This window comes from Silene latifolia, chromosome 3 (genome assembly GCF_048544455.1).
Source record: "Silene latifolia isolate original U9 population chromosome 3, ASM4854445v1, whole genome shotgun sequence".
NCBI lineage: Eukaryota > Viridiplantae > Streptophyta > Magnoliopsida > Caryophyllales > Caryophyllaceae > Silene > Silene latifolia.
The window spans coordinates 116488742-116502440 of record NC_133528.1 but is presented as its reverse complement, the minus strand read 5'-3'; the positions used below and the strand labels follow the sequence as shown (position 1 = coordinate 116502440).

The 13699-nt window shown below is 33.8% G+C and overlaps 1 protein-coding gene across 1 annotated transcript; it reads right to left on the bottom strand.

Annotated features, from left to right (window-relative positions):
- Positions 1-282: 282 nt before the first annotated feature.
- LOC141646238 (pectinesterase 1-like) lies at positions 283-4469 on the bottom strand. The gene is made up of 5 exons (XM_074454202.1): positions 4268-4469; positions 2261-2606; positions 1480-1686; positions 922-1163; positions 283-682 (listed from the first exon to the last, which is right to left on the bottom strand). The coding sequence occupies exons 1-5, from the start codon at positions 4426-4428 to the stop codon at positions 523-525; spliced, it is 1116 nt and encodes a 371-aa protein (XP_074310303.1). The 5' UTR covers positions 4429-4469; the 3' UTR covers positions 283-522.
- Positions 4470-13699: the final 9230 nt, after the last annotated feature.

The following is a 13699-nucleotide window of genomic DNA, read 5'->3' as shown; positions in this document are numbered from 1 at the left end:
TATTGTCACAAATGGTGATGAACAAACTATCTCAATAAATATCATGATATGATTTACTTATCTATATTCAATTAATAGAGAAATGTATAAATTAGATTTCTTATTTAGTCTTAAGTTCAAACTATACACTTTAAAAAATTATTTGTGACGGAGTTATTTAAAGGAAACCAGAAAGTCGTCACAAAATTGTATTGAGACAATATAAATGGCTTTTGCGACGTATCTAGTGTAATTTGCTATATAGTACCATCAATAATGTATATAAACAACATATTAGTAAGATTTATTTTTGTGAGAAAATGAATAAAATAAAATGACGGTTTGTATCTTCGTATAATAATATGTGTTTGTATTTATTACATCTATAATTAACAACGCATAAAGTCTAACTATTAATGCGCCTATTACATCTTATAACAAGTGTCCTAAATAGTTAAAATGTAACTTGATCATTATATTTTAATAACTCAACTTTTTCAATATAAAGATTACTAATTAACTATACTAATGTCCGAAAATTCTTTACACCTTTGGAGGAGGAAGCAGCCATTTCGTAGCCTCAATATAGTCAAGGGTTATGAATTTTTGTGCTTCGTTGTCAGTTAGCTGTTTGGCAAATTTAGCTCTCCCTTTGACGGATGCACCGGGTCCGGTGTTTTTATACTCTCCAAAATATACAGTCCTACAACAATACATTATATAAATATGTGCTTCGTAATATTACCAAAAATTATAGAATAATTATTTTGGGTCTTGATACTTATGCATCGTTTTCATTTAAGCTAATAGATGTTTATAACAATATAAAACATATTGTTACACGTTATAGAGTTGACAAAAGCTATCATAAAAGCCTATATGTATAAATGGAAAATAAAAATATTAATATAAACTTAATATTCAAGGGATAAGAATACTTACTTTTGCATTTGTGGTCTCCGATTGTCTGAAAACCCCTCGGGATGGACAACATCGGTAAGAGTACAGTACGAGTAGACACTACGTGCAGCTTCCATCCAGGCTCTAGCTAGGAAGGCATTATGACCTGTTCCAGTCACTTTACAATGGACAAATGAGTATCCACCTACGCCATCTGCATTTTTTCTTGCATGAGCAACAATATAGGCAAGTGGATCTCCTGGTATCACTCTTATCTCTGAATTCTGTAGTCATAGTTAAATATCAAGTATTTTAGATTTTTAGATTTCTAAAATCAAAAACTAATTCATATATTACCTTTACAATTGCTTTTGTCTAACAACTTCCTTATCTTAATAGGTTTTGATAATAAATTTAACTTAAGTATGAAAATACAGGTATTTATATATATATAATTATTTTTAGATGACTCTTTTAGTTTAGTTATGGTGCTTATAAAACGTCTCCATAACAATACTTAAAAGGATATTGCTTGTAAATTTACTTTATTTTAATGTTAGTAAAAATAAAAGATCTCTAAAATGGTGGATATTATGATACCAGATATATTGATCTAGCTTCACCAAAAATAAAATCAACAGTTCCTTCAATGTAGCAATCCTTGAAAAAATGGTCGCCTTTGTCATCACATATGGTATCTTGAAATCCTTTGAACTTGCAATTATAAAATGCTGCTGAATCACCCGAAATCCTTAATGCGACAGCTTGTGCACCAACCCTCTTACCATCAGGTCTTGGTGCAGAATTCTTCACATTTAACATAGTTAAAAAAAATATATGCATGATGTTAAAGAGCTATTCATTATGTACTTTAGATGACTGTATGTTTTTGCCATACTTATACTATACATTTCTAAATACTTGGATACAATTGTACTATAATCATAAATAATTCCAAATTCAAAGAAAAATAATTAATTTTGTAAATAAATTCAAATATTAAATTTTTAGAAGAAGCGTATCAATTACCTCATACAATTTTCTTCGTTGTTTATATATTGAAACTAACTTACATAATTTACTTACCTTTTAAATTTTGTGATTTATTATCCAAACTTTGTATCTAATGATTAAATCAATTGACTAAATAGAAACAAGTATTTTTAGTATTAATTTTATTTTACTTGAAACATGGCAAAAAAAATGTGAGAAAAAGTTTTAAAGGTCTAAGAAATTTGGTGAAAAAAAGTACCATTTATTATGTATGATCAATGGTCAATAAATGATCAATTCTTTTTCCTGGTTCTCATCATCAATATTTATTCAGTTTGGTGAATGCTGTTAAAATAAAAATGTAAAATAACATATGTATGTTACATACCGCAATGACAAGGTTCACACCAACGAAATAGTCAGACTCCACAATTAAGGTTGCACTATCCACGGTCCCATATTGGGCTGCTGTACCAGAGTAGGATATAATTGGCATGTTTTTTGGATCAGTACCATAGAAAGTGATATATGGCTTGAATCTCTCAATTTTAATTTTTTCCTTATATTCTCCAGGACCAATAGATATAATCACACGATTATTATTTCCTATATCAATACTTTTCACCGCATCTGTAATTGTTTTAAATTTTCCACTACCGTCTTTTCTCACTTTGATAATTTCAACTGCATTTTCAGCTTCCACTAAACTAGGTTCTAAAGTACCTTTCCGTAAACTGTAAATAAAAAAAATTGATTTTAATCAAGCCATGAAACAAATATATAAAAATACCTACATGCACCAATTGTATTTATAAATAAGCTAATTTTTCTTATTATGTATATAATTACAGATGACAACAATGACTAAAAATATGAGAAAATTATAATACTTGTAAAATTAATAAATTAATGATGGTAGTAATGTCATTAGTAATCAGATAAGACTACAAGAGGTAAACCACTACAAATCTCCAATTACCATTAAGTACATACAAGAACACTAAGTACATAAGCTAATGACTAATAATCCATAACATATAACTTTTATATGCACATTTTCAAATTATTACCTTTTATAATTATATTCTAAAATTTAGGGGGCATTTGGTTAGAATAAGAAAAAAAGAAAGAGAATAAGGAAAAGGAAAGGAAAGGAAAACGACTCCGTTTGAAATAGTCGATCACCTGTTTGGTGATAACATGTAAAAGTAATCAGAAAAATAGAACCCAAATTTAAGCCACCATCTAAAATACCAACAATTCTCCCACTGCCATCCTTAACCACTAGCTCGGTCAAACCCTCACTGGCGCTCCACTTCGCTCACGACAACCTCCAATGCAACATATACACACATCAGTACCCACTACTCTCAACACTACAACAACAACTAGAAACCCTTCGTCCACTACCGAAACACCGTTCCCACCCACGTAAACACAAATTCTAGTGTTTTTGTAGGTGGGGAAGGGGGTTTTGGTGGTGGACGAGGGTTTCTAGTTATTGTGGTGTGTTTTGAATTGGGTGTGTGTTCGGTTGTGTGACTTTGGAGCGAGGCAGTCTGCTGGATAGGGGCGGGATCGGTGCCTCTGGCAGTGATCGTAACGGTGAGGAGGGAGGTAGTTGGTGTCAATGGTGGTGGATGATGGTTGATGTTAGAGTTGATGCGGTAGTAGTTGTAGGGAAAGGGAATAAGAAACCCTTGAGAGGAGTGAAGAATCAATTTGGAGGAATTGAGGGTAATCCTTTTCTGGATTTTAGGTAAAGGGTAAGGGAAATATATTTTTAACAAACAGAAACAAAGGGAACGAGAGAGATTTATTTCCTTTCCCTTTTGCTTTCCTTAAACCCCAAACCAAACGCCCCCTTTTGTATTTTCTAATATTCGATGATAAGATTAAAAGTCTTTGTTTTGACAACAAAAAACGTACACATGTTTATTTGAATATTAATCATAACCCTCTTCTTCCTCTTATTCAAAGTCAGTTCTGGGTAGTAATAATGAAATTTTATGATCAACATTTAGTGAAAATTATTTTTTTTTCTAAAACTTTTATGGGTGAAATATATCATGAAAATCTTATGGGTGAAATAAATGTTTCAAAAAATTAACTAGAAAATGTATAGGTAATCAATTAGCTCTAATTGTTGCAATGATGACACAAAGAAGCAAGAGGAGAAAAATGTAGAGTAGAAGAAAAAATGTGTGCATGTATTGTGAGCTAAAATTATGGATATTTTTGATATTCTTTATCAAATATTATGTGTATTCACAAAAATATGTCTACATAATGATAAGTAATGTTAATTCTAGACTATGATTTGTTGTAAAAGAATAGTTAAAAACTCTTTATTATGGCATAGTTAAAATGAAATGGATAATTTTTTTTTTCTTACCTAAGAGGTTTAATAACGCTTTGAAACCAACTTTCAATCTTACCGCCATCAGCTGGTATGAAATTTGTTGCACTAGAGGTAAAAACAAAATTAACTAAAAACAAAACTGTTGTTATCGTAAAAAAATTTCTTGAATTTTTTTTCTTGAATAAGGTAGCCATTTTTTTTGTTTTTTTTTAAGTATAATTTCTCTTTATTTTTTAAAGTTATGATAACATGTATGTAATTATATAGATTGTAATAGCAAAGATAACTCCATAAATATATGAGGTAAATAAGATATCTATCTTAGAACCAATAGTTATTAATTTAAGGTTAATATTAGAAAATTCATAGCCAAAAATATCTTAAAATATAAGCAAAGGATATTAATAACTTCTTTAATTTAAGCTATAAGCTAATAATAGACCTAGTAATTTCTTAACGTTCCGAATAAGAAAAAAAATTAATACTTTTTCCACACGCGCGAGCACACACACATATTACTGAAAACATTTACCGACCTTTTTTTGTTATCTCACGAAGAGACTAAAACCAACAATTACCATCATTAAATGTTAATTGAAATGAAACTTTAATTATTCCCCCCATGATACATGAGAAGCGTGGAGGACGTTTACTAAACCGCTTTCTTGTATAATTTACATATCTTGACTTATTAAATATTAAAATATATTTTGAATATTAGTTTCACAGATTTACAAATTTCTTTTCAAATTTGTTCTAATACCTATGTCGTCGTGACTGTTATTATGTAAAAGACTTAAAATTATTTGTTCTTCCATCTAAATATAACTTTAAAGGCCGGCTGGCTAGCTAAACCTAGTTGTAATTATGGAAAATAAGTAAAACTAAGATAAAATGAGTAAAAACATATACAAAACTAGGATAAAATTGATAGGGTTTTAAAAATCTGATATAAATGGCGATAAGGTGGAAACGAGGTTGTGACACTTCGCACTTTATTTGCAATGTTGTCATTTTCCATTGTCATTCGAAAGAGCGGACAACTTCCATCTTTCACATACATCTTGTTTATCTTATTTGTCGTCATATATGACGCGTGCTTGTAGAGAAACATTTTGTAGCAAGCTTTTGTCATTGTGTAGCTCGTCCTCAACGAAGTTGTTACAGTAGACTTTGTAATTTATTGTGCTATTTGCGATGTAGAGATAGAAAGGGAAAGGGAAAAAAGAAAAAAGAAAGGAAAAATAGAAACCCTAGTCTAAGCCGTAATGACAACCTCAAAAAATACCAAAAAAAAAAAAGAAAAATCTTCCCTTTATTCATCTAAGATATATAATGTTAATGTTAATCAGTTTTCTCCCTTTGACTTTTCCCCTTTCAACCGTAGTGGATCTGAGTTTGGAGAATCATTTAACTTTGTTGATGGGGAGGCTTAAAGTTGGATTATGATTCCCTCGTCATTGAAGATGGAACTATGGAAAGCTTTGTTCAGAATTGAATGTTGGAATCAACGAGATTAGAGCCATTTGTTGAGGACCCAAAAGGGATGGTTAACTCTACAGAAGAAGAAGTCAAGGTGGAGTTAGATTTTTAGAAGAATTTGGTCATCATCTTCATTCTTGGTGCTTACCCTTCATGAGAAGTTGTTAAGGGTTTCATCATCAGGATTTGGGTGAATAGATAGCTTTTATGTCGAATGGGATATTCTTGGTTCGGTTCACTAAGAGTGATGGTATGGAGGCGGGTCTCAAGCAGGGGTACTTTTTATCTGTGATACAAAATAAAGGTTTTCCATAAACCATTAGGACTAGTTTATTTCCTAGTTAGATTATTACTAGTTTATTTCTTTCCTAATTCCAGTTAGAATAAGTAAGGTAATTGTATTAGCTTTAGGAAAGACAATTAGAGTCGGTTTAGGCAAGTGTTTGGGTGAAATTTAGCTAGTATTTTAGGTAGGTTTGGCTTGTTTAGCAAGTCGGTCTATTAGTATAAATGGGGAGCCAGTTGTATTATTTTATTTATCGATTGAGAATTAATAAAAATTGAAGCAGAAGCTTTTTCGTGTTTGCAAGTTCTGTAAACATAGGATCGACGCGTTTTGTTTCAAAACTGTTATTGTTTTACGCGTTTCAAACTCTAACACGATTGATAGGAATAGGTCTTGCGATTCAATCACCATTGTTCGATCTATAAGTCTAGATCGCGCAAATATCCCATTGTTTCGATTTCAAGACAGATTTTGAGGCAAATATCCTTTTTCCATTATTGTTCGTTTTTCTATTAAACCGCTTCCGCGCAAATTTTCGTATCATAAGTGGTATCAGAGCTTCGGTTCTTGATTTTCTCAAATCTAGACGGTTCTAGGCGTGCTAAAACCAAGTTGTTGTTGAATTTCTGATTGCGATTGGAGTTCAAGGGTTAAACTCAAGCAGGTAGTTTCAGGGTTAATCGGTTTTACATCTCAGGAGCAAGTTTCTAGTAACAAGGCGTGACGGTTTAAAAAAAAAAAAAAAAAAGCTATTGTTCACATGTGGTGCGGTACTGTTCATCCGCAAAAAAAAAAATTGTTGCAAGTGTTCTTATTTGAAAGCAATTATGAAGAGAATGTTAAATTTGATCCGACATTGCCTCCTATTTTTGATGATTATAAGGATGAGGTGAATGTGGAAATTATTCTCGCGCAAGGAGGGTGGAGGAGTGGAAGGCACGAGTTGAGACGACACAAGAGGATTATAGATGATTATTATGGTCGCAAATCAACGGAGATTGAAGATGATGAGCTGAAGACGAAATTAATGATTTGCACACATAACTTTTTGTTCTTCATCGCCAATTTTGCATCTGAATTTGCTAGGATTGTATTCGATCCCGGTGAATTTCATGGTTCTAAGAATCTGGACGATTCTTTTGAAGAAAGGGAGTATGATACAAAAAAAAGGTTTTCCATAAACCATTAGGACTAGTTTATTTCCTAATTAGATTATTACTAGTTTATTTCTTTCCTAATTCCAGTTAGAATAAGAAAGGTAATTGTATTAGCTTTAGGAAAGACAATTAGAGTCGGTTTAGGCAAGTGTTTGGGTGAAATTTAGATAGTGTTTTAGGTAGGTTTGTTTATTTAGCAAGTCGGTCTATTAGTATAAATAGGGAGCCAGTTGTATTGCTTTATTTATCGATTGAGAATTAATAAAAATTGAAGTAGAAGCTTTTTCGTGTTTGCAAGTTCTGTAAACATAGGATCGACGCGTTTCGTTCCGAAACTGTTATTGTTTGACGCATTTCAAACTGTAACCCGATTGATAGCAAGAGGTCTTGCGATTCAATCACCATTGTTCGATCTATAGGTCTAGATCGCGCAAATATCCCATTATTTCGATTTCAAGACAGATTTCGAGACAAATATCCCTTTTCCATTATTGTTCGTTATTCTATTAAACCGCTTCCGCGCAAATTTACGTATCAATTTGACAACAAGTCACTGATTGTCCGCTCTTGGTCGGCCCAAGAGGAGCTCACAAAGATGGATGTAAAGGTGGTACCAGTGTGGACGATAGGGATAGTCTTGTACCAAAATCAATGATAATAACCCAACAAGTCTAACCTAAGCTACTGTAATCAGGGTCGAACACAAGGAGACGAGAGTTGCTATAATGGTTGTCATGGGTCGAATTTTATCAAGGTCGATTATAATTTTGGTTTGATGATTAGTTTGTAAAATAAAGTGATAAAGAAGATGAAATTATAAAAATATAAAGAGGAATCTAGAGTACGGGTTTCACATGTAAAGTAATATAATCATATATTGTTAAATATAGGTATTGTCACGTCGGTAATTGTCTAAGTGAATGGCACATGCTTAACGATTTATTGCCGACTATAAAATGGGTCCGTGAAGCTTTTCCTCTTACTAGGTCGTTTTACTATTCTTGCTTAGTCTTATCCATTCCCGGCTTACGGTCTTAGATCGTAAATTAACAAATATAAACAAGTGACTTTGACCATAAATCGTAATTTATCAATTAATACAAGCATAGAAGTAGAGACATTAGTATGACAATACAAAACCCAATTCAAACAGTATAAAAAAATACTAGTTTACTTGCTACATCTTTTCCCCTGGATAAATAATCTACTCACTTATATTAAAATGTAAACAATTAAAAATTACAAATGTAAACAATGACATAATAAGAATATGAGAATAAGATAATGAAATTGATAAAGGAAAAAGAGGAAAGGAAAATCAATACCAAAATAAATAGCTTGAATAAGAGAACAAGAAATTGGAAGAACATAACTAAAATAAAAACCCGAATCGGAAATGTAAACAATTGAAACAAAGTACGTAAAAATAATTATAATAATGTAGTTTTAGGGTTGCAAAAGGATAAAAATGACGGTAGAAAGATAGATGTAAAACACGAAAACCAAGCTAGAATATATAAGAAACACGCTGGAACATCAATCGTCAGACATTCAGACCTGCTGCCAGCTACCCCAACCCTCCGGGGACACCAACCCCGATTGGAGACGTAACCATCAAGGCCTGGAGCATAAATTCGCCTTTTATTTGAGCATGAGTGCAACCCCGGTGGACAGGGGACACTATCCCCGATCGGGTACACTAATGAAGTGCTAAATTTTTGGTTGCTTTCATCACCACACTGGGGAGGCCATGCTGCACCCTCCACCACCACGTAACCACCATGATTCAGTAGGTTAAGGAGCATAGGTGGGTTCCCTTGATTTGGGTCGTAGCTAGCATGGTTGAGGCTTGAGTGAGCTGCATTCCGTTGCCATTTTAGTGTGAGACCCAACTTTAAGTAGCATGTATCATGGCTCTTGTGGTTAGGCCTTGTTGCTCCTTCGGCTCGAGCTTGTAACTAGCATCAACATGGCATAATCTACCCATCATTCCAGGTCAAACCCGTCGCAACTCATTCATTTGGGCTCATAATGACATACAACCCTTTCTCCTTGAGTCGCAGCTTGTAAATGAACATGGTACGTAATCTTTAGCTTTATTAATTGTATTTAGCTTCGCCTTCCTCGGAATCCTTCAAAGTATAGGAAAATAACGGAAAAAACCGCTCCAATTCCTATATTAGAAATAAAAGCACAAGAATACTTCCAAGACGATATTAGGTCATAAAATCGCTCCTAAGAGCAAAAAAAATTAACTATAAAACCGAGCTAAATAAAGGACGAAAAGTATATATAAAATAGAGCTATCAACGGATTAAATTGCTCAAATTACCATTAAAATTTTGGGTGAAGGGTATCCTAAAATTGCTAGCATATTGGGTGATTTTATTCGATGTGATGGAGCTAACACTGATCGTACTAGGCTTGGGTATGCATGTGTAATGATTGATGTTCCGTTCAATAAGCTTATCCCCAAGAATGCGAAGTTTTTAGATGAAGAGGGTAAGGTGGTTACTTTGGAGGTAGATTTTGAGTGGAAGCCTTTGCCATGGAAGGACTGTGTTGTCATTAGGCACTCTACTCAAAACTGCAAGAAACCTAAGGAAAAGGTCAAACAGAAAGCTAAGGTCCCAGCTAAAACATGGACATTTGATGAGAAACTTGTAAATATGCAGTGGGTATAAGGATAACTTAGTCATTTTTTAGGCCAAATAAGATATGTTACCATTGGTGTGGATCGTCCGTTTAGGCAACTGTTACCATTATTGTGGATTGGAGGGAGTATTATTTATTTTTGTCTTTTATTTATTTTATTGTCTTCTTGAAAGATCTATCTCAAGATGAAGCCATTAATGTTGAGCCTATGGATTATTGTTTCCTCTATTTAGGGGAACTACATAAATACAAATGGTACCACTCGCTAATCACAAAACAATAGTTAAAATTACTGATTGCTACTATCCTAAAATATTTAAAAATGAGGTATTAGCAAACATACTAAACTACAAGAAGAAATTTTTTCTACCCAAAGTTTCTTTTCTAGCTATGCCCCTAGAACTCACTACTGCCCCTATGAAGATACATCTTTTAACTTTAGACATAGTTTTGTTTGGGCCTAATTCTGCATATATGGGCGAAGGAGTAAATGTCTATCTATTTAGCAGAAGAAGGTAGCAAGTCATGGGTCACGGGTAGCAGACTAAGTGGAGATGAATAAAAGCCCATCAAAGGGAAACACGACAGCCTTAGAAAGGGACCAAACTAAACCCTACTAGGGTTTAGTCCTATATAAGTCGGAAGGAGGCAAAGGGAGGGGATTCATTCAATCATTCACGCATACAACTCTAATACTATCAATTAGAGCCTTATGAGCGAGTCGTTGTTCACTCTCAAACACATTTATATCCAACTTAGTATAGCAAGTAAGTCGGAGTCGAACCCAAAGGACGGGGGTATTCAAATCATTCAATCAAGTAGTAGTTGTGCTAAGGTTGTCACGATTAATTGGGAGTTTGTAAACTAATCTAATGCAAAACAAGTAAATAACAAGAATTAAATCAATAAGAAGGAAAACACTATGGTGTCATGGGATCAAAGAGGAAATCATGGTAGATCACATAAATGAGTCACATAGAGGATTAGTGGTTGGTTAGAACCGAGTTGGTTTATATCTTACGGTTCCTAGGTCTATTTAAGTTGTCGGAGTCGAGTTGGTTTATATCTTACGGCTCCTAGGCCGACTTAGGTCTCCCTACTCCACATCATACATGGTCTAACAATCCTTAAGTTGGTTTATGTCTTACAAGGCTTGTTGAAAAGGTAGAGAATCATGCTAGGTTGCCAATCAATCATTTAATCAAACATAACATGTGCATAAATTGAAACCACTTCAAATAATCATTCATATGAACTCATTAAGCATGGATCTATCTCATAATTACTGTACGCCCTAATCTCGTACTAACCCTAGCTACAAGACTACTCACTACACATCATGGTTACCATGCCAATAATGGTGTCAAACATCATAAAACAAGTAAACATGATGATTAAGCAAGATAATAAATAAAGGATTAACAAAAGAGAGATATAAAGAAAGTATACCAACAAAATAAGGGAAAGATGATTATAATAAAGAAGGGTCCTTGAATGGAGATAAAGACGTATCACTAGTCTTCAATACAAAGCTAAGAGATCCCAATGTAAACTATTGAAAGTGTAAATTAAAACAACAATATTGAAAGATTAATTATTGAAAGATTAATGTAAATTATTGAAAGATTATGTAAATTGAGGAATGATTAAAGACTAATCTAAGAAAGCAATCTAATCTAATCTAATCTAAGGAGGCTTCCTCCTAATGAGGCTTAACCCTCAAAATTATTACAAATAGGGTATACGTAGTGGTTAGTTGGTTACAAGATTAAGGTTGACTAGGAGTAGAGTGTTGCACAAGGAGGAAGTCATGCAGAGGGTGTTGGGCGGATCAATGGACCATTCGGGCGGATTCTGGCTCAGCCTGGGTATTTGAGCTTAGATTATAAAATGGACGTCACTCCTATTAGAGTGATTCAAAAGCCTAGACCACTTGATTTTTTTATGTAGATCCATTTTTGATGGTTTAAAAGCCAAATAAACACTTCTTGGTTTGGGTGCAAATAATTTCCTCCTGTAGTCGCTCCCTTGTCGTCATTATTGAGCAATAACTCGAGGGGTTTATCATCCTAAACCATCCCAAATCTTTCATTATTTATCTAAGGGTTCATGGTCTTTGTCTCCTCTTCATGCTTGGTAATTAGATTCATCCATTTAGCTCCAATTTGCTCCGTTTAAGCGCGATTTATGCCTCCCTTGCTTCCTTTTCTAAAAATGGCACAAAATCTCATAGAAAATCAAATAGGAAGCTAGAGACGCCGAAATGACCCTAATAAGTGAAAATAAGAATGCGAAATGAGGTTCAATAAGGGGTTAAAATCCGCTTTTTACGACAAAATCAAATATCCCCAAACCAAACCTTTACTCGCCCCGATAAAGAGGTGACTAAGACCAAGACCTTTATTAAAACGAATCCTAATAGCATATACGATATGAGACAATTAGTGGGTCTCACTCCGCCCCTTCAACTAACAACAAGACATTTATGAGGTATAATGTCTTCTTGCAAGGGAAGGTGGGGCTTGCCAAAATAGCGATACATCCAACATTAAGCACACAAACAAACAAAGGAAGCATCTACAAAAGAATAGACACTTTCCTCATCTAAGTGGCGAAATCAACTAAATGGGAAACAATTCAAGGGTACACACTCCATCATAGATACTAGTTATACAAACTACTAAGTCCAAGAGGATACAAACAAGTCATCTCCAGGTGGTGTCAAACTATGTTACATTTATCCACAATCGCTAAATGCTTTTGTCAAGGGCGATCAGATGGAATGGAAGGATGATCCCTATGATGTTAGTGGCATATGAGATGACAAGTCTTGAATTCTTTACAAAAGTAAAGGTCATGGATCCTCCCAAGCTCAACAAGGTGGCATAGCAAAAAGATTTTTGGGAATGAAATGCTCAAGTCAATATATAAAAGTGGATTAAAATAGCATTCAAAATTTGACCTCATTCAACTTTCACATTTCAAAACTTTGAGATGGTGTGCGTCCCATGCTCTCTATTGTCCCTTGCTTTCGCCAATCGCTTATTACGCAACTGGTTAACCTCTAGACAACAGCTTTTTCGGGGTGATAGTCACTCTGTCTTTGGGCGGTTGAATTCACAATCGTGTGGGGGCCCAATTAAATGGATCCTTTTCCAAAGCACATCTAAGTTGTACACCTCCATCAAAACGACTAAATTTCGCATATTTCAACATTTTAAAACACTTTGAGGTTTCCTTGGCAATTAAAACGATTCCCCATCACAAAATTTTGAAAAGAGTACTTCAAATATATTCATGAAAAGTATTTTTGGGTTTTCAACACACCAAGTCAATCAAGGTCACTTAGACAATTTAACCAAGTCTATATCACATCATAGGGTTGGATAGGTTACTCACATACAAACCTTGACTAGGCCTTATCACATGGGATAAAAGATACTAGTATGACACAACCTATGGTGTCTTGAATATATTCTAGCCAACGAAGTCTCAAGGAGAAAAAGTATCTACAAGGGCTTTGTATACACTTGTCAAGCTTCCCAATTAGGCATTTCAAATTTTTTTGCCTAAATGCAATTGGCATGATACAACTAACATATATAGAAGTTTAATGCATATGCAACTATCTAACTAAATCAAAATCCTAACATCACATAGTGACAAACCGCAAAATCAAAATCTCACCACATTGTCATTAACATAAAGAGTAGGGAAAGGAGATTGAAAAGATCATACCATGCGGTTCTTCATAAATCCCTTAGGGATGTCTCAAATGTGGTGTAGTCCCTATGTAAAAAGTGAACAAAAGCACACAAGTATGTACAATTCTACACTACTATTGTAAAGAACGTGTTTTTGGATTTTAGATTTTTAGAATTTTTA